This window comes from Spermophilus citellus, assembly GCF_964194105.1.
Source record: "Spermophilus citellus genome assembly, contig: SCAFFOLD_421, whole genome shotgun sequence".
Classification (NCBI taxonomy): domain Eukaryota; kingdom Metazoa; phylum Chordata; class Mammalia; order Rodentia; family Sciuridae; genus Spermophilus; species Spermophilus citellus.
Window position 1 is genome coordinate 19,534 of NW_027672878.1, and position 19,302 is coordinate 38,835.

Sequence of the window (19,302 nt, forward strand, 5' to 3'; positions counted from 1 at the left end):
TCCAATAAGGTGGTTAACTTTAATAAGCTGAGATAAATCACCCAGAATCCAGATGAAAATCCAGCCTTATTTCTCTACCACCTTACAGAGGCACTCACCAAATATACTAAGCTGGATCCTGAGTCTCCCACCAAGGCTACAGTGTTAGCAACCCATTTCATTACTCAATTGGCTCTTGATATTAGACAAAAGCTCAAACAAGCTGAGGAGGGCCCTCAGACACCTATCTGAGATCTGGTGAGAATGGCCTTTAAAGCAGGTTCCATTGCAGAAAAAAGTAACACTCCAAACCCAGGCCTTGGCAGGGGCCCTGAGGCCTATAGCTCAATCGAGAGCTTCACAGGGGATCTAGCATTCCTCTCTGCCAGGGGCTTGCTTCCAATGAGGATGTGAAGGTCACTGGGCTTTCCAATGCCCAAAGTCATGGCCTCCTTCCAGGTCATGTCCTGTCTGGGGCTGGGAGTGGCCACAGAGGCACCAGGCGTGTGGCACCAGAGAACAGGAGACCTGCAGTCCCCTGCACTCATCACGGGGCCAGCCCATCTGTCTGCTCCCCCGAGGTTCCCGTTGCAGATGGAGCAGGTAAGGCACAGAGCAGGCAGGAAACCCGCCTGGATCACCCAGCTGGAAAAGGGGAGCAGGGGCCCAACAGAGTGGTGCTCTCCGATACAGCAGCCACATGTGGCTATTTCAATTCAAATAAACTAAGAGTCAGTGAAAGTAAAAATTCAGATCCTCAGGCCACAGACATGTTTCCAGTGTTTGGCAGCCACTGTGGCTAGTGGTCGCCAGACTGGACAGAGTAGACCCACAATGTGCCACCACCGTAGGTAGGGCCATGGACAGAGCCACAGGGGCATGACCTGCTCTGCCAGGAAGGAGAGGCCAGGGTGGGAGGGGACGGGGCAGGGGGCCTCCCCCCAGCCCTGGCGTCCTCTGCCTGCCTGGAAGCTGGGCTGGTGGCAATGGCCAGCACACGTCTCAAAACTGCTCTTGCCTTGACTGGCTCTGCACTGGACACAACAGTGACCACAACTGGCCCAAATGCCACATGGACAGTCAAGGACAGTCTCTGAGGAGCTTCAGACCTGGAGCTGCTGGTGTGAGAGCCTGGGACTCCCTGGCACTTGTCTTGTTGGGGACCCTTCTCTGGAGGGGAGGGGCTGCTGGGCAGAAGGACCAGGGATGGTCCCACGATGTTTGACTTTGCTAATGGCTGGGCTGAGAGAGCAGTACCTGCCGTGTGCCTGGGACCCGCCAGGCCACCAGGGAAGCTTCTGGAGGAGCAGGCCCACCGGTCTCACCCCGGAGGGCCTGGTCAACAGAGAGCTCAGTGTCACTTCCCCCCAAACAGTCCCTCCCTGACAGCCTGATGGCCAGGGTGCAGCTGGGCCAGGGAGAGGCTGGGGGCTTGAGGGCAGAGTGGAATGGTGGCATGATGGCAGGTCCCACGTCCTGACTGTGGCTTGTGGCCATCACAATTAATCACAGTGCATGTGACTTAGCCAGGCACTCCCTGTGTTCAGGTCCCTAAAGGTACTTCAGCCTTGGGTTTGCAAAGCCCACTGGACAACTGGGAGGACCGTGCTGTGTTCAGGACCAGCGGCAGGACCTGCCCTCACCGGTGGCTCCTGGGCCCTCACCGGTGGCTCCTGCACACTGAGATGCCCACCACCCACCCTGGCTCAGGGCTGGATGTCCAGTGGGGCTGGCAGGACCAGTTGCAGGCTTGAGCCCGTGACTCCTGCAGATGCTGCATGCCCACCTGGCCTTCCAGGACACTGGGTTTCAGGCTTTCCCGGTGCAGTTGCGCATGTCTGCAGAAGGTTCCGTGTGGATTTCTGTCTTGGTGTCTGCTAGCCGGGGAGCAGTGGAACTGGAGCGTGCGTCTGTCCCCTGAGCCCACCTGAGTGCCCTGTGTGGGGAGGCCTCCTGCCTCAGGCTCCTGCTCCTCTCCTGCCACCCATGGTGGCTGCATCCACTTTGTCCTGTTTCTCTCTTGGCCTGTCAGGTGGCCCCCTGTTTCATGGGACCCCATGGAGCTCACTTGGGGGCAGAGGTGATGCATCCCTCTTCCAGGGGCAGAGTTTCTTTGATTTGAGTCTGAAGCTGGCGCTTCCCCGCAGGTGGAGGGCACTTCTGCCCCTCAGGGCAGGTCAGCTCAGTAAAAGGAAGTCCTTTGCCCCAGCCTAGGGCACCTAGGATCCAGCTCTTTTGAGAGTTTGGTGTTTCCAACCTTTGACCTTCAACCAGGAAGTTGATCAAAACAAGTCCCAGAGAACCTGAAACTGGGGGGAGGGGGCTGGTGGGGACACTACTGTTTCTGTTAGATCTGCCCCCAGCCCGAGGCACCCTGACCTTGCCTACCCTGTCTCCGCAGTGCTGCTCACGGCCGTGAACTGCTACAGCGTGAAAGCTGCCACCCGCGTGCAGGACGCCTTCGCGGCAGCCAAGCTCCTGGCCCTGGCCCTGATCATCCTGCTTGGCTTCATCCAGATCGGGAAGGGTGAGTGGCAGCTGGCCTGATGCGGTGCTGGGCACCTGCTGTGTGGCCCCAGCCAGGTGGGCCCTGCCCTGGCACCATGCTCCCACATGGGGTGAGTCCTCTGGGAAGGTTGATGCCCTTCCAGGTGGGCAGGGAGCCCCTCCTGCATACACCCCAGGAAGTGTGTGCGCAGACTGGCCCCCCGCGCCCCAGGATCAGGGCGGGAGTTCAGTTCTCTGCTGTGGGTGCTCACCATCAGGGCACCTTCAGGACACTGTGTCCTGTGAGTGGCCTGCTGCCCTGTGACTGAGCTGGGTTCCTGTCACACCGCAGGCTGTCATTGGCAGCTGTGGACAGGGCCTCCAGGGAGCTCTTGTTGGTGTTCCTTGGCAAATGCAGTGGCCTTGTCCCTGGGCCTGCAGCTGTGTGGCTTTGGATTAAGCGCACACCTTAATCCCAGCTGCTCAGGAGGATCTTGAGTTCCCAGCCAGCCTCAGCAACTCAGTGAGGTCCTGTCTCTAAATAGAATCCAAAACAGGGCTGGGATGTGGCTCAGTGGTCAGGGCCCCTGAGTTCCGTCCTCAGTACTCCCTGTTCCCTCCCCTCAAAAAAAACCCTGGAGGATTATTGAGCCCCTTGAGAGGGAGTGTCACCCAGGGGGATAGCATAAACCCTAGTGCCTGTCCTCGGTGGGGAACCACCTGGGGGCATATTCTGAGTGGTGTGGAGACCGGGCCTGCAGGTGAGGAGCACAGTCCTCCTATGTTTAATGGAAATAAAAGACCAGATGAACAGACAGGGGCCAAGTCAGCAGCGCTGGGAGCACCTGTGTTGAAGTACAGACCCAGGTTTGGTGGTGACCTTATGGCTCTAGGCGAGTCACTGGGTGTCGGAGTCTTTCCCTGGCCACCTTCTCCGGAGGCTGGGGGGAGTGAAGGGGAGTCCTGTGCAGGTGTGCTCTGGAGGTGTTGACGGACGGGCCACCTTGCTGGGCCTCTTCCTGGGTGCTCTGACACACAGACGCGCCTGCCACCTCCTGCACCTTTGCTGCGGGCCCGCCACCTTCCTTTCCAGGCTGTGGAATGTTCCGTAGCTAAGAACCTGCAAGGTCTTATCAGACAGTCCTCCTTCGGTTGGTCACAGGCCCTGGACACACACTGAGTGCTGAGGTTGGCCTCTGTGGGTTCTTGGCGGCAGAGGGTCCTGACTGTTCCTGGCTCTGGGGGAAGGTCACGAACCCAGGAAGGCCTGGCCACCCGTCCTCCCCACTGGCCCTGCCCCCCTGGGCTGGGGTTCCCATGACCTGTGAGCAGGAGAGCTCTGGACGCAGGTGGGGCGCCCAGAAACACCCTTTGGAATGTCCCTTCTCCCCAGGTGACCGGCTGCATGGCTCTGTCGTCCTAACCAGTGCTGATCTGTGGCTGTTAGGACCAGGGTGCCCCTGGGCGGGGGCCGGGGCCAGGGTGCTGCCTCTGGGTCTAGTCCAGTGCTTTCGGGATGCACGCGGCTCAGATGGGCATTTCAGATGTAGGCAGTCAGCATGGGGTCCGAGCTTGGGGCAGGTTAGCCCAGGGCACCACGTCAGGGAGGGGGTGGCCGACGAGTGTGTGGGGCATGGGCGCCACCTGCCTTCGGCCATCTTGTCAGATGGCCCTCACTCGTGACACAGCCCGATGGCCTTGGCCCAGGGTCAGGCTGTTCCCAAACACGAGCGGGCGGCCAGGGTGGGAGTGGGAAGGAGGGCCGCTCCCCGCACTGCTGCTGGGGAGGCACAAGGGGCCATTGTTGCTGACACCCAGGGCGGGACCTGCTTATCTTTCTCCAGCAGTTAGGCTGGGTGGACGGTGGTGAGAGAGGCATTCCTAGAGCCCTTCTCCTCCTCCACGCGCCTCCCGGGAGCAGTCTGGGTTAGACCCCCTCGCTGCCAGGTGTCCTGGAGGTTGAGTGCTGCCCACCCAGGGCCCGACTCCCACTGCGTCACCTGCCAGGGGCTGGGACGTGGGTCTGTGTGGCACTCCTGGTCTGTGGAGTGAGTGTTCTACAGCGCTCTTAGGTGGCAAGGTCCCCCAGGCTCCGAGAAGTGCAGTGTCCCAGTCCGGTGGCATGCAGGGTCACGAGCCCTGTCCTTGAGTACCGCTGGGGACAGTGCAGGGGCCTCGGCCTTACTGGGAGAGTCCAGCTCCAGGTCTGTTCCCAAAGGGCCTGAGAGGTTGCCAGAAGCCACCACCGCCCTTCTACCTGACGCTGAGGCTCCTGCTGGCTTCCCACTGGGGCCAGAGCACCTGGGAGTCCGGCTGGGGTGGCCAGGGTGGGACCCTACGTCCTGGATGCTGAGAGCAGCTTCTTGCAGGGCGGGTTCCAGCCAGGGGCCACCTGAGCTTTGTAGAAGGCACCTGCCCACGGTCACTTCACCTGGTGGAGAGAGCGAGCCTCCTGGGGTCTCCACAGATAAGGACACTTCCCTTTGTCCTCTCTGCCTTCAGTCACTTCTCCCAAGCCCACTTCCAACCGCAGCTGCAGGAGTCTCAGGGCTCTATCGTCTGAGCTGGGGACACCACTCGGTCCTCCTCAGACCTGCGCTCGGGGCCACCCCTGCCAGCAGGGGGTGGGATCCTCAAAGTGAATCCTAAATAGTCCAGGGGCTTCACGGAGAAGAAGCCAGCCACTGCTCAGCCTCAGGCTGCCAAAGCAAAACTTAGAGGGACCCCCCCCCCGGCCAGCCCCCCCTTACAGGGGTCCAGGGAGCCGGTCTGACAGGGGGGCTCTGGCGGACTTGGGTTACTCTAGAATGGGGTTGGCCTGCCCAGGGCCTCCAGGCACCCTCTGGATTCATGCCAGACTCAGGGTCAGACCTCCACAGCGGGTGACCCAGGCCCTGGAGACAGGAGTGCCAGGCCATGTGGCATCCTCATGGGGCCTCTGTGGCCACTTTAAGCTCTGTGGTTAAGGAAGCTACTGCCCAGGGAGCCGCTCTCCCGCTGGTGCTCCTCGAGAGCTCTGAAGTGCGTTCTTGCACCACAGGAATGACAGATGTGGAAGTCACATGTACCACTTGTGCCAGCAGGGTGGGATCAGAGGGCAGGAAGATGGGCTTCCAGTGCCCCGGGCCAGTCAGCACAGGATGGAGGCTGGGGAGCCCGAGCAGGACGAGGGGCGGTCACTGCCATGGCCCTGACAGGGGCCCTCTACTGCCCTTGGCTGTGGATTGGGAAGGCCTTCCTACTCAGGGTTGCTGGGCAGAGCTGCTCTCCAGGCGAAGGGGCTGGTTCCACCTACGTGTGGTGCTGGGAGTCAAAGCCAGGGCCGCGGATGCCAAGTCTAGGATGCCCGCTCCTAGACTTCCAGAAGCCAATGCCACTCACCGTGGTGGACAGATGCCATCTGGTCCCAGCCGTAATCCCCAGAACCAGGTTTCTGCCGTGTCCACATTCCCAGACTTAAGGCGAAGGCAGAGCAATATGGGCCTGCACTCAGGCCAGGGGACAGGCAGAGGGAGCCCTGGGGTGGCCAGCACTGCGCCTTCTCCTGAGCCCGCTGAGCCAGCAGCCACACAGAGCAATGGAGGCCCTGAGTCTGAGGCCCCACCAGTGTCCACCCAGCACCAGCCAAGGGTCAGCCCATCTTCCAGATAGGGAATTGCCCAGAACTAGGGTGGCATGTCCGAGACACAGTGGGGGCACCTTGGCCTGTTGGCTCATAGGATCCCCCAGCACTGGGTGGCTGCGACAGCCGATGTTCATCTTAAGGCAAAAGGGCTGCTTCTATGGACTTCAGATGCCCATCTGCTATAGTCCTGGAGGTCTCAAGTCCAAAGTCAAGGTGTTGTCAGGACCGTCCTTCCCAAGTCTCCAGGGGAGGACATAGAAGAAAAGAAAAAAAAATTGAAACCAGAGTCCTTGGGGAGGGTTAGGGTTAGGGTTCCAGCTTGGGGGGCTCCAGGCGTCCCTGAGCCCATGGCTGCTTTGCCCCAGATCTGCCTCCGTCTCTCTGCCAGACATGGTGGGGACACCTGTCTAATTCCTGAGGGGCCCACTGCAGCCCTCACTGGCCCGCTCAGACCATCTCTTCAGATAGGGCTCCCCCTGCCCTCCGGCGGCAAGCCTCGCGCTTCAGCGCCTTCCTCTGTCTGACCGCTGTGCTGGAGCCCAGAGGCAGAGTGAGGGACAGGATGGCAGCTGTCCCCAGTGGAAGCGTGGCCTTCCTGCTGCCAGGGATGGAGGTCCCCTCCCTGCAGCAAGTGTGCCTGGGCTGTGCCTGGCTGTGGGGTTCTGAGGCTCCCCCCACCTCCGAGCACAGGAGTGAGCTCAGAGCTGGCCATCTCCAGATCACGGGTTTCCCAGGCCTGGGCCCTGGCAAGCTGTAGCCAGGGCTTTCCTCAACACGAGGGCCAAGCAGATCTCGGGGGACACAGTGGCCATGGGGAACCTCTGTCCTGAGTCAGGGCCACAGGGCTGGCCACGTCCCCGGTGGGAAGAGTTTGACTCTCAGTCCCATTCCCTTATGCACTTGGCCATCAAGGGAACCCTCCCTCCCCGGCATCTGTCAGGGAGGAATCTGAGGGCAGGGGCAGTTCCCTGTCCCCCGGGGTGGGTGGTTCCCATGGCTGCACTGGTGTGACAGGGACTTGGACCCTTTCCCTGAAACCTCTCTCCTGGGTCTCTGCACACGCCCACCCTCCCCCAGTTCTCAGGCCCCACCAGCTCCCAGGGCCACGCGGCCTCTGGTTTGCTGGGCTCTCAGCGCTGCTTGTGCCTCGGCTTCCTCCAGCCCCTCAGGAAGGCGCGCTTTATGGGTGGGGATGGGGACACCCAGGGGAGGGACTTCAGGGGCTGCTACAGGCTGCCAGCCAGGAACTGCCTGGGACGGAGTCACTGCCCCTGGGCGGCCAGAGCAGGAGAGGAGGCAGTGAGGCCCTGCACCTCAGTGTGGTAGGAGCTGCTTTGTGCTGGACCAGGCCTGCACCCAGCTCTGCTGGGTCCACATTGTCCTTTCTGTCCGTTCCCTGAGCTGGCAGCGCAGTCCTTTCCATCCATGGCAGGCTGTGGAAGTCACCTCTGCCTGGCCTGGGCAGTGGGGGACAGGCCAGTGTGACCCAGCCTGGGGCTGCGCCAGGCGTTTCAGACATTGAGCAGCCACTCTGACCTGAACCCTTCTGTGTCACCCAGTTGTGGCGACCTGGAAAGTGTCCAGGCATCGTGGGGTGGGACTGCCATTCTGGGGTCATCTTCTCAGGAGGGTGCGTGTCTCCCATTTCTCCTTGGGGCCAGCACCAGCCTCCCACAGAACCGCTGCCACCCTGCGTGGGTGGCCTTGCCGCCTCTGGCTGCCCTGGAGAGGGCAGGGACCAGCCTCCCTGAGCAGAGCTGTGGCTGAGCAGCACAGTTGGGGCAGGTAGAGCCCTGGCTCTGTACGGTCACCCCCAAACCACATCAGGCCGTGCCAGCCCCAGCCCAGGGACAGCTCGGGGTCCAGACCAGCAGACCTAGTACCACCCCATGGCACCTGTGGAGAGAAGGTAGCCTGTGATTGGTCAAGTGGCCAGTGGAGCTGTGGCCTCCCTCCTGGGCCAGCATCCAGTGTAGACGGAGACTGGCCACACTCCTGGGCTCTGCTGCTTGCTGAGGTCCTTGGACTCCTGTTGCACCCCATGCTCCCTCTGTCCATGGTCAGGCAGGACAGCCAGCCTCCAGGGCCTCAGTGTCAGTTGGGGGCCCACGCCAACAATCTTTGGCAGAGCTTCACCTCCCGGGGGACTTGACCCTGCCCTCCCACTATCTCCCACCCGATGGCAGGTGGGAAGCTGGAGCTGACCAGCTGTGCTCAAGGCTAGGTGGTCTGGGGTACTGTCCCATTGCACCTGGGCAGCCGTCTCCTCCAGGGGAGGTCCTGGTAGGGTGGCCGAGCCACACTGTCCCAGGAACAGAGCCACATGGCTGGTTGGGAGGACCTGGTCCAGCGTGCGCTTGGCCGTCTCAGGCCACCAAGTCGAGCCGAGTCCCAGGAAGTCCTGCCCTGTAGTAGGAACTCTGGACCATCTTGAGTGATGATTGCCCCCTGAGCTGGTGGCCAGAGTGGTGTGCCACATGGGCACTGGGGTCACCAAGGTCTTGGGCTGCAGGTATCTGGCTCTGACTAGGAGACCTCAGCATGTCCCCAGCCCCATGTCTTGTCCTTAGTGGGTAAGAGGCTGCTATTGTCCAGTCTGGAGGGCAGTGGTGGTGACCCGTTGGTAAAACAGGGATCTGAAGTGTCCTGTGTGCTGGCTTGGTCCAGTGCTGCTCACCAGCAGGCAGGCATGTGTCCCTAGTCCCTGGGGCTTACTCTGCCATAGCACTGTGGGTGGGTGTTACTCAGGCTGGCAGATCCTCACACCCCTGGCACGTGGCCATGCCTTAGTTTCCCCACTGGTAGGACAGATGCCCTCCCTCCCAGCAGAGTGTCTGGGTCCAGGCGCTGGGAATGTGGCTGGGTTCCTCAGAAGTAAGGTACTCCAGAATATTCCACTGGAGAGCAGGTGGGTTAGAACCTAGAGGGGCTGTGGGCAGCTCAGCTGAGGTGTTGTTGAAAGTGCCTGTCCTGAATGCCTGTCCCCAGCCCACAGGGTCCAGCCAGCTTGCTGACCATAGTATAACCAGGAGAGCAGGAGGCTGTCCCCCGGGGCTGGGTGAGGTTTTCTCAGGATGCCAGTCCCGGTGGCAGGTGGGTCCGCAGCCTCCCAGCCCAGTTACGGGAGACTCCCAGGTCCAGAGCGCTGTAAGAACAAGGACCCCCAACAGGAGTGCTGTCCACCCTCCAAGGGGCCCCAGCAGTGTCTGCTGTAGGAGGTCCTGTGCTGCGTTTGAAGCACAGGCTTCAGGTGGGTGAATGACAAGTGGACCCTTCGTGGGTCCACCCAGTGTTCTCTCCTGTCATCCTACTGGGGTCCCTTGGCCAATGGGGTGGTCACCCTCATTGAGCCAAGTGGTGACCCTGACCCAAATGGGCAGCAGTGACCAAGTCTGCAGAGCTGCCTGTCCTCTCTCGGAGTGGCCCAGGCTCTGGCCAGGCCATGCCCCTCCATGTCAGGGAGGGGCCCAGCTCTCTTCTGCCGGGGCTCAGCAGGCTGTTCAGGTGGTGGCAGGGAGAGGCCCCCGCGTTCGCTTGTTCCCCTGCCCTGCTCCTCCCGGCAGGGCCCTGCCTGGCATCCTTTGACCAGCGTTCCCTCGTGGTCTTTTCCAGGTGGCGTGTCTAATCTGAACCCAGAGTTCTCCTTCCAAGGCACCAACCTGGACGTGGGCAACATCGTGCTGGCCTTGTACAGTGGCCTCTTTGCCTACGGAGGGTGGTAGGTTCCAGGACGTCTGGCCGCTTCACGGTCTCACAGCACTGAAGTGTGCAGCTGGGGACAGGCAGGACAGACACTGGAAGCCCTCTCAAGGGCATCCCAACCCCAGGCCGCCCTGAAGGGCCGTGAGAGGACCCCTGAGGCCTCCGTAGCATGTGTCCCTCTCTGTGTCCTCGGAACAGGCACAAGGTAGAGGCTTGAAGCCTCCCCAGCTGGGACCTGCAGCTCTGTGGCCAGCAGGTGGGAAGGTGCTAGAGGGAGGTGAGTGGGCAGGGATGCGGGAGAGCAGGAGCAGGTGGGAGTGACCGCCCTGGTGCGCCCAGGCCCCACTGGGCAGACGCAGTGCGATCCCACCTGGAACCCAGGCCCTGGCCTTCCCTGCTCACCAGGGTTGGCTCTGATGGGTGGAGTGAGGGGGCTCGCAGGGGTTATGGGGGCTCCCTGCTGAGTTTGTATCTTTTTCCTAATGGTTGTGGGGTGACATAATGAAACCTGATTTCTAGGAATTACCTGAACTTTGTCACAGAGGAGATGATCAACCCCTACAGGTACGTGGAGGGGTGAAGGAGACATCACAGGGACAAGTCACAGGGACAAGCTGGTTCCATCCAAAACCCTTTGGTGGGCTCAGCTCGGCCTCTGGGGAGCTGTGCCAGGTGCTCACAATTAGGGTGATGGGCGGGGCTGGCTTCTGGGCCCCTGTCCACCTGTGTGAACTGGAATAAGCCGTGCCCTGGGAGTGGACCACATGTGCCCCTGGGACACCTGTCCTGCATTAGATGCCCTCGGCAGCCCCAGGTACACAAAGGGTGGCCCTCTGTCCTCTGGACCACTCCAGCGTGTGTATGAAGGTCCCCCGCCCCCGGAGGTGACTCTCAGCCCTGGCCCCCAGGGTGTCCTGGGTGGGGACTGGTCAGGGCTGTGGGCCTTCACACAGGACCCCATCAGGGGCAACGAGGCAGGCAGATGGAGCCACCAGCCAGGTGGCCCGGCTCCCCAGGCCCAGGCAGCTGGCCCCTGCCCGAGAAGCCAGCTGAGACGTGGGGACACACAGGGCTGTGCTCCAACAACCAGCCCCTCCCTGTTGTAGGAACCTGCCCCTGGCCATCATCATCTCCCTCCCCATCGTCACCCTGGTGTACGTGCTGAAGAACCTGGCCTACTTCACCACGCTGACCACTGAGCAGATGCTGACATCCGAGGCTGTGGCCGTAGTAAGACAGCTGCCCGCCTCCCCGGGGTCCAAGAGCCCGAGACCAGGCTGTCCCTGCATGTCAGCCTCTCGCCTACCTGGAAGGGCCGTGCAGCTGTCCTCAGTCTCCTTGGAAGGTGTCACAGGAGGGCTCCCCCGCTGGCCGGGGCGTGGCGTCCTCCTCAACCTTGGCTGCGATGAAACCACAGACGCCAGGCAGCCTCCACCATGATCAGCATGTCTGCGGTTGGTCAGGTGGACAAACTGCCCCTGGGCTGTGTCCTTGGCCTCTGGCTCCTGCCCCTTGCCCTCCCATGTGGGAGGAGCAGGGTGTCCTTGCTGTGGCTGAGTCTCACTTGGTTCAGATCCCGCGCTTGCAGAGACCCACTCACCAGGCCCTGTGAGAGTCCCCAAGTGAGGCAGGCAGATCCTCGTCCCCAGACCCGCACCTGCTCTTGGTCAGGCGAGAGGCCAGCTGGGCAGAGCCAAGCAACCCAGGGAGGCCCACCAGAGGGCCTGCCATCAGGAGCAGCCAGAGTGCCACCTTGTGAGCAGGACTGGGACAGCCAGGGAAGGGCCACTGTCCTGAGCTGTCCCCACAGTCCAGAACTGATCCCAGGGATGGCTGTGTGTGCACAAGCCAGGATTAGGCCAAGTGGGTCCTGGGTCGGCCCTGGTGAGGTCCCAGGGCTCACGTCCTTGTGTCCCTGCAGGACTTTGGGAACTACCACCTGGGAGTCATGTCCTGGATCATCCCCGTCTTTGTGGGCCTGTCCTGCTTCGGCTCTGTCAACGGGTCCCTGTTCATGTCCTCCAGGTGAGTGCCCGCCTGGGGTCGAGGGAGTCACCCGGCTGCCAGCCTCATCTGCTTTGCAGCCTGTGCTTGGAGTCCTATTTGGTGTGTAGAGGTCGGGTGACAGGGAGGCCGGAAGTGTGACCTTTGCCTTCGCCCTCCCTGGAGCTGGTGGACTGCTGGGTCCTGCAGGCCCCTTCCTGGACTGCAGGAGTAACACCAGGAGGGCTGGAGGGAGGCCACCAGGGCTCCTGCCCCTGCTCCTGGGACCCAACTTGCTGGGTGCGGTCCACCCTTCAGCCGCCTGTAGGCACCTCCATCCACGGGTGGGGTCGTGGGCCTGACTGCTCACTGCTTTGTCCACAGGCTGTTCTTCGTGGGGTCCAGGGAAGGCCACCTGCCCTCGATCCTGTCCATGATCCACCCACAGCTCCTGACACCCATGCCGTCCCTTGTGTTCACGGTAAGCCTGCCACACAGCCCTGCACCCTCCGCCCCGCCACCTGTGTTGTCCAGGTGTACACAGTGGCGCTCTGGGCTCTGGAGCAGCCAGAGCGCCACCTTGTGAGCAGGACTGGGACAGCCAGGGAAGGGCCACTGTCCCTGAGCCGCGGATCATGACTGGGATGCTGCAGGGGCTGGGAGCTCTAGTCAGCCAGGCCCCGGGCACCGAGAAGGCACTTTAACTCTGCAGCACGTGCTGGTGTAGACAGTCCCACTGCCGAGGCTGTCCGGGCACCTCTGGGGCTTGGGCATGCATCCACCGTGCACTTTTCTCTCTCCTTCTCTGAGCCTGTTTGTTAGTTCTCTGCTTCTGTGTGACAGCCACCCAACCTGGGGCCCAGAGCACAAAGCCTTTACCTTCCCACATCCTGCAGCGCCAGCGGGGGCTGCCCACCTTGGTCTCAGAGCTTGATGACTGCAATTGGCATGCTGCCCTCCAAGGGCATGGCAGGGGCTGTGGACAGGAGGCCAAAGGTTGTGGGCACAAGGGCTTCTCCACAGGGAGCTTGGGCACCCTCGCGATGGGACGCTGGCTCCCGCTGCACATGTGATCCAGAGAGCAAGACGGCCGTGTGCTTTGTGGCCTAGCCCCGGCCGGGTCTGCTGTCCTTGCTGCCTGGGCCTGGTTGTTAAAGTGAGTCCGTAAGTGCCATTCCTCGGGGAGCAGGGTTAGGCTCCACCTCTTAAAGAGAGAAGTATCACAGAAGTTCTGGACATGCTTAAAGGGCCAGCTTGACCTTGGTTTTGAAACGGCCATCTGTGTAGCGTGGGGACTCTGTACTTACTATGATCCCCAGTTGGTGGGTGCATAGTTTAGTTCCAGGTTGCTGCTTTGATGCAAGGTGTGCAAGAAGCGTTGGGTCCAGGCATCTGTGCTTGCTCTGTGGGCAGCACCTCCACTGTCCTGGAAGCCCATCGCTCTCCTGGCCTCTCTGCACCTCACATGACCCCAATGTGCTGGAGGCTGAGGCTGGTCACGATCCTCCCTGGATCGGGCATGGCCCTGCCCAGGGCTCAGCCAGCCCCTTTCTCCTGGCAGTGCGTCATGACCCTGCTGTACGCCTTCTCCAAAGACATCTTCTCCGTCATCAACTTCTTCAGCTTCTTCAACTGGCTCTGCGTGGCCCTGGCCATCATCGGTATGGTCTGGCTCCGCTTCAAGAAGCCTGAGCTGGAGCGGCCCATCAAGGTGAGTACTGGTGGTGGGTCCAGCCAGCGCCGCAGGCAGAGAGCAGGCAGAGAGCAGGCTGGAGTGTCCCGAGGAGCCTGAGGCAGGAGTGGGACCCGCGCGGCCTCCCAGTCTCCACCTCCCCCCAGCAAAAGGGCATTGCTGCCCTCTGGAGGGCTCTGGGAACTGCAGTCAGCTTCGTGAGCAGGAGCGGTGGAGGGGGCACGGCAACTGGGAGTCCTGGGAGCAACAGGTGGCCACTGGCAGCAGCTCCTGTCACTCGGCCAGCTCCCTTTGGTACTAGGTCATTATAACTGGCTCCTACCACAGGCTTTGACCTGTCCCCACCCCACCCCAGCTGTCTTTAGAGAGGGGAAGAGCCTGGCTCTCTGGAGGGAGCCCCGTGACTTAGTGCCCAGGACGCCCTGGTCTCCCCTTGCCCTGAGCCTGGGAGCTCAGGTAGCCAGTGTAGCACCTTTTAACATATGGTTAATGTTCCACCTGACGAGGGCCCATAGGAAGGCTGGCCCACAGGAAGGCTGTCGGAGGAGTGGCCAGCTAGACACCCCACCCTTCACAGGGACCAGCCCAACAGCTGGGGCAGGTGTCCACAGGAGGGCTTTGTGCAGGCACCAGGTCCTGCGGGCACGCTTTCCCAGGGGACTGGGCACTGTCGTGGAGTCGGTTCCCTTGAGCCTGGCCGCCTGTGGGTGCAGGACAGCAGAGCTCTCAGAACAGGCCTGTCGGCACCGCCCACAGACAGACCGGGAGAAGCTGGCTCTGCTGCCCAGGCCTCTGCGGCCCCCGCCTTCCCTGTGCCCCGGCTTCTTCCCCAGCCTGTCTGCAGGCCGCGGGTTTGGGGCAGGAGTGCCTGGTCCACCCACAAAGGGCCCTCTGAGCAGGCAGGACTCTGCTTGCTGGTGGGTGGCCAGGCCTTCCCAGAGGCTCCGGGGCCGACCCTGCGGAAGGTGCAAGTCAGCGCCTGCCCTGTCAGCACAGGCACTGGCCGGGGCTGTGGGTGGGGCGGGCGCAGATCCCAGGGAGGCTCCAGGGTGGCACGCCGCTGGCCACAGGACATGGGCTGGAGCTCTCCGTGGGCTGGTGGAGGTCACTCGGCGGGGTGTGGTGGTCGGGAGGAGCCCAGGCCCGGATGCTGACGCCCTGCTTTGTGCTGTCCCCAGGTGAACCTGGCCATGCCGGTCTTCTTCATCCTGGCCTGCCTGTTCCTCATCGCCGTGTCCTTCTGGAAGACACCTGTGGAATGTGGCATTGGCTTCGCCATCATCCTCAGTGGGCTGCCTGTCTACTTCCTCGGGGTCTGGTGGCAGAACAAGCCCAAGTGGCTCCTCCAGGGCATCTGTGAGTGTCCAGGCTACTGGCCGAGATGGGCTGGCATCAGCCAGGCCTTTGGCCACTGCAGGGTGTCAGTGGTGAGGACACCCACCTACTCCCAGCTCAAGAGCTGGGCAGCAGCTCATCTCAGAAAGAGGGGTTCCCAAGAACCAGGCTGCTGTTGCCAGAGAAGTGCCCACTGTCACTCACCAGCCTTGACACACTGCCTGACCTTCCTGGGCAGAGCAGGAGAAGGCGCCAGGCCCGGGGTGGTCCACATCAGAGTGGGCCCTGTCCTCACCCGTGTGGAAGGCCAGGCTTGAGAGAGTCCGCACCGGCGGGCCTTGCCAGCTAAGATTCTAGGGTGGCCCCTGTGCAGGCGAGGAGACCCACACCAAGGGCTGAGCCACCCATCATTTGAGCAGTACTCTCCTCCAGCCTGGGTCCCTGTGGAATCTCACGCAGGGTCACACCCAGAGCAGACTTAAGACAGAAACCTTGTTCTGAAACCACCTGTCTCCCTCCCCAGGCAGGCTCTGCGTAGAAAGTGCCAGGGTGGCCCTGGAAGTGGCTGGGGGGGGGGCGCTGGCCAGGCAGCACCACAAAGAAAAAGGAGAGAGAGTGCCAGGCGGTTCCTGGGGCCCTTTGCAGGCAGCCTGTTCTCAGGGCACAGTGGTGACATGGGCAGTGTGGGCCGGGCACACGCACAGTGGCAAGGCCACCAGGTTGCTGTGCAGTCACAGGGCTCTGGGGTGGGCAGCTGCACCTGCTCCCACACTCCTCGCCTGCTGGCCCGGGCAGTCTGGCATGACGGAGAGTTGCAGAATGTGCTGCTGGCCAGGAGGCCCTGGGGAGGCGCCAGTGCTGACCACACGGTCTGGAGGGCCACACAAAACTTGGAGTTCCTGTCCTCCTGCAGCTTGGCACGGTGTGGGGACAGGTCAGGTGGGAGCTGGGCTTGTGGGTCCTCGTCTCCACAAGAAGGACGCCTGGCCCAGCCCGAGGCCTGGCCGCGCTCACTCTGTGTCCTCTCCCGCAGTCTCCACCACCGTCCTTTGCCAGAAGCTCATGCAGGTGGTCCCGCAGGAGACCTAGCTGGCGGCAGACGCTGCTGGCAGGGAGCACGCGAAGGCCACGCGCAGACAACTCGCCCTCAGAAAAGCAGCTCCCGGTCTCCCTCGTCCCCTCATCGTCCCTGCCCAGGGCGGCACCCACAGCAGCTGTGAACACTCTGGTACGAATGGTGTCCTGGAAGATGGATGTCCCTGGTGGCTCCCGGGCACAGTGCCAGCAGTGAGCTGGGGCAGGCCTGGTGGCCCCCCCCATGGGACCCACCGCCTTCTCCCTTCCCTATTCATCTGCATTCAACTTAAATTTGGGGTCAGGTCAGTGCCACCAACTGATTGCTGTTTAGAGAGGTCAGGAGGAGGTGGGAGACATCTCGACAGTGCCTTGTGCCTCCAAGGGACCCGATGCTGTGGCTGCACAGAGCACTGAGGACCTGCACTGGCGTGGCAGTGCCTGTCTGCGGGCGCACCTCCAGCTGCTCCAGCCCTCTTCCCTCCAGCGCCGGTGTAGGGCTGAGAGAGAAGAGCCCTGGCTGTGTCTTTGCCTTAAAGTCTCGAAATGGCTCCTGCCCTGCGAACCCTGGAGAACGAACCTTCAGCAGCAAGAGCCAGCCCTGCCTGTCCCTGGGGTTGACCATGGGGCTGTGTGCATCTAGGGACAGCCAGGAAGGCAGGCAAGGCAAGGCTGGGGACCCCGGCCTCTGCCTCCCACTGACCACAGCAGCCCTTCAGCCCTTGGGCTCGCTTCCCCCGTGGCCAGGGTTTCGACTTCCCCTCACGTGCCCCATCCCACTCTCAGAAGACAGCAAAGCCTTCCTGGGCTCTCCTCTCTCTGCCTCCGGTGGGCTTTGTCTTTGTTGTGCCCTGGGGCACTTGAGGCCTGGCCAGCACATCTGGCCACACTGTTCTTGCTGAGCTGTCAGGAAGTCCCTGCAAGTCACCCGCAGAGAGCGGTTCCTCTCTTCAGGTCAGACTGAAGGGACTCTGAGGCCTGAGAAGAGCTCAGCAGGCTCCTGTCTTGCACTGGGAGCTCAACCTCAGCTTCAGACCACTGACCCCCCCCCAGGAGGAGGGCAGTGCCAGCCACTTGGCAGGGTGCAGCGTGTTCCTGGGGTGCGGTATGGCTAGGTCGGTATGGCTAGGTCATGGGACCCCCACCTGCGAGGCAGGTCAGAGGGGTCCGTCTGGTTCTGGGGCCTGTGTCCACGGTGCTGACTCTGACTTGCCGGCTAGTGTCCAGGAGCATAGTAGGACCATGGCCCATCTGGGAAGTCTCTGCTGTCCAGCCAGGCATGGCCGACAGTCCGCAGGGCCTGGGATAGCAGACCCTGGCCTGACAGCCTCTGTTTGTCCCCTAACACTTACTAACGCGGAGGTATGGTTGGCACCGTGTTTATTTATTTCAGGTGGCCGGCTGGAGCCGTGGTGTATTGGCACCGCGTCTGAATCGGCCACCTTGGCCATCCACTGTGGCGTCCACAGAGCTAGTGACTCGTGGCTGGTACATCTTCTATTCTGTGTTAATGGCTAACCTGTTACACTGGGCTGGTGGGGTGGGGAGTTCTATTTGTGGGGTCTTTTTGTTTTTAAAGAAATGCGACTGAGATTCTAAAAATCGCTGGTGCTTCTGTGTTCTTCTTTGGGGCCACATTGGGTATTGGGATGTTCCAGGTCCCCCCCAATATCGCTCTCACAGTCATCAGGGTCTGGACAGGTGCGGGGGATGTCACGACCTTACAAGTGTGGGACCCTGGGGTGGCCAGGCTGGAAGGCAGCCAGGGACAGGGCAGGACCAGGGCAGGGACTGCAGCTGAGGGAGCCCTGAGGTGGAGGGGCCCAGCCTGGGGAGCCAAAGTGCTGGTGTGGTGCACCCAGATGGGGGATTCCAGGCAAGGGGAGGGAGGGGGCATAACACAGTGTCGACCTGTGGGGCCAGGACCTGCTCTGGGGACCTGGGGACCTTGTCCAAGAATGGTGTGGGGAGGGTGTAGGGCTTGGGTCACAGGCCCAATCTGCCATTAGGGTAACTGGGCTGGCTGCCTCCTCATGCAGCGGGACTTGCAGGTGCCTCCCATGCAGAGAGGATGGGCACAGAGAGGCCTTGGGCAGGTGCCCTCCCTCCACTTTGTGAAATGAAGAAGTGGGCCTGTCCACGCCGGTCCCGCTGCCCACCTCCAGGCAGTTCCTGGTCCGCCTTTTATGTGGCCCCCAGCCCTGACACAGTGAAACAGGCAGCTGGTGACACAGCAGCTCGGCACCCTGACACCAGCCCTGGCGCCACCTGGGGCAGGAGACTGGCCACGAGCCCCGCTTCTCTGGGTGACAGCCCAGTGGGCGACTGGCTACCCCAGCTGCGGTGGCCATTCTCCAGCAGCGGCCACACCCCTCTTGCTGGGGTGGCGCCTTGGGCACTCCTGAGGGGCTGCCAAACCCCCTGCCCTGCGGCACTTCCTGATGACGTCCACTGTGAGCTTAACACCCGGTGTGCCTGGACAGTGGCCCAGGTTGAGCAATCCCCACCCATGTCCTCAGGAGCAGCTGGCTAGGAGAAAGCCCCTTTCCCAGGTGACCTAGGGGAGGGGCAGGCCCTCCCTGGGACAACACCAGTCCTAGACCCTCAAGCTATTCCCTCAGGCACCATGTGGGAGTGGAGAGCCCCCACTGCCCCACAGCCCTGCCCCTCCCCTCGCCCCGCTCCTCTCAGCCTGGCATCAGCCTGGTCAGCAGGTAGCCACTCACCCTGCCTATGTTGTCCACTCGCAGGACAGGACATGGGCTCCGGCCAGCAGCCTGGCTGCTCCCTGGCACCGGTAACTGGCCCCCCACTACCCCTCAGGTGCCCCTGCAGCCCAGAGCTGGGTGGCAGTGCTGGCTTCCTCTTCAAGAGCTTCACCAGCCCTGGACGGGCAGAGTCCTCGGCCCTGGGAGGACCCCCCCCCCAGGACCCTGCAGGAGGGAGTGGGCTGACCTTGGAGAGGGACCCTGAAGGCCAGCCTGGCCGGAGGAACTGGGTGGGAGCTGGCCTGGTGGACTTGTTGCCCCCTCCTGGGGCAGGGCAGGGCGGGCTGCTTGGGTAGGCGCGAGGCAGGGGTTTGTTTTTTTTTTTTAATATTTATTTATTAGTTATTGGCGGACACAACATCTTTGTTTGTATGTGTATGTGGTGCTGGAGGATCGAACCCGGGCCGCATGCATGCCAGGCGAGCACGCTACCGCTTGAGCCACATCCCCAGCCCGAGGCAGGGGTTTTGAGAAGGGAAACAGCAGGTTTTACGAAGGAGAGACTTCCTGCAGAACTACCGCAAGGAATGGAGATGTCTCACTGGGGGTCCCTGCTCCAGCCACGTGTTAGCTCTCTGTGACCAAAATGCCCGGCAAGAACAATTAAAGGAGAGAAAGTTTACTTGGGCTCACAGAACAGAGCCTCAGTCCATAGA

General features: G+C 61.9%; 1 protein-coding gene across 1 annotated transcript; it reads left to right on the forward strand.

The window, feature by feature from the left end:
* Positions 1-423: 423 nt before the first annotated feature.
* Positions 424-15,900, forward strand: LOC308640484 (large neutral amino acids transporter small subunit 1-like; the record flags this gene model as incomplete). Its single annotated transcript, XM_081312375.1, has 11 exons — positions 424-582; positions 1,751-1,883; positions 2,381-2,506; positions 9,704-9,809; positions 10,313-10,357; positions 10,900-11,023; positions 11,715-11,818; positions 12,161-12,257; positions 13,338-13,487; positions 14,648-14,825; positions 15,838-15,900. 11 exons carry the CDS (start codon positions 424-426, stop codon positions 15,891-15,893), a joined length of 1,278 nt encoding a protein of 425 aa, XP_081168501.1. The 3' UTR covers positions 15,894-15,900.
* Positions 15,901-19,302: the final 3,402 nt, after the last annotated feature.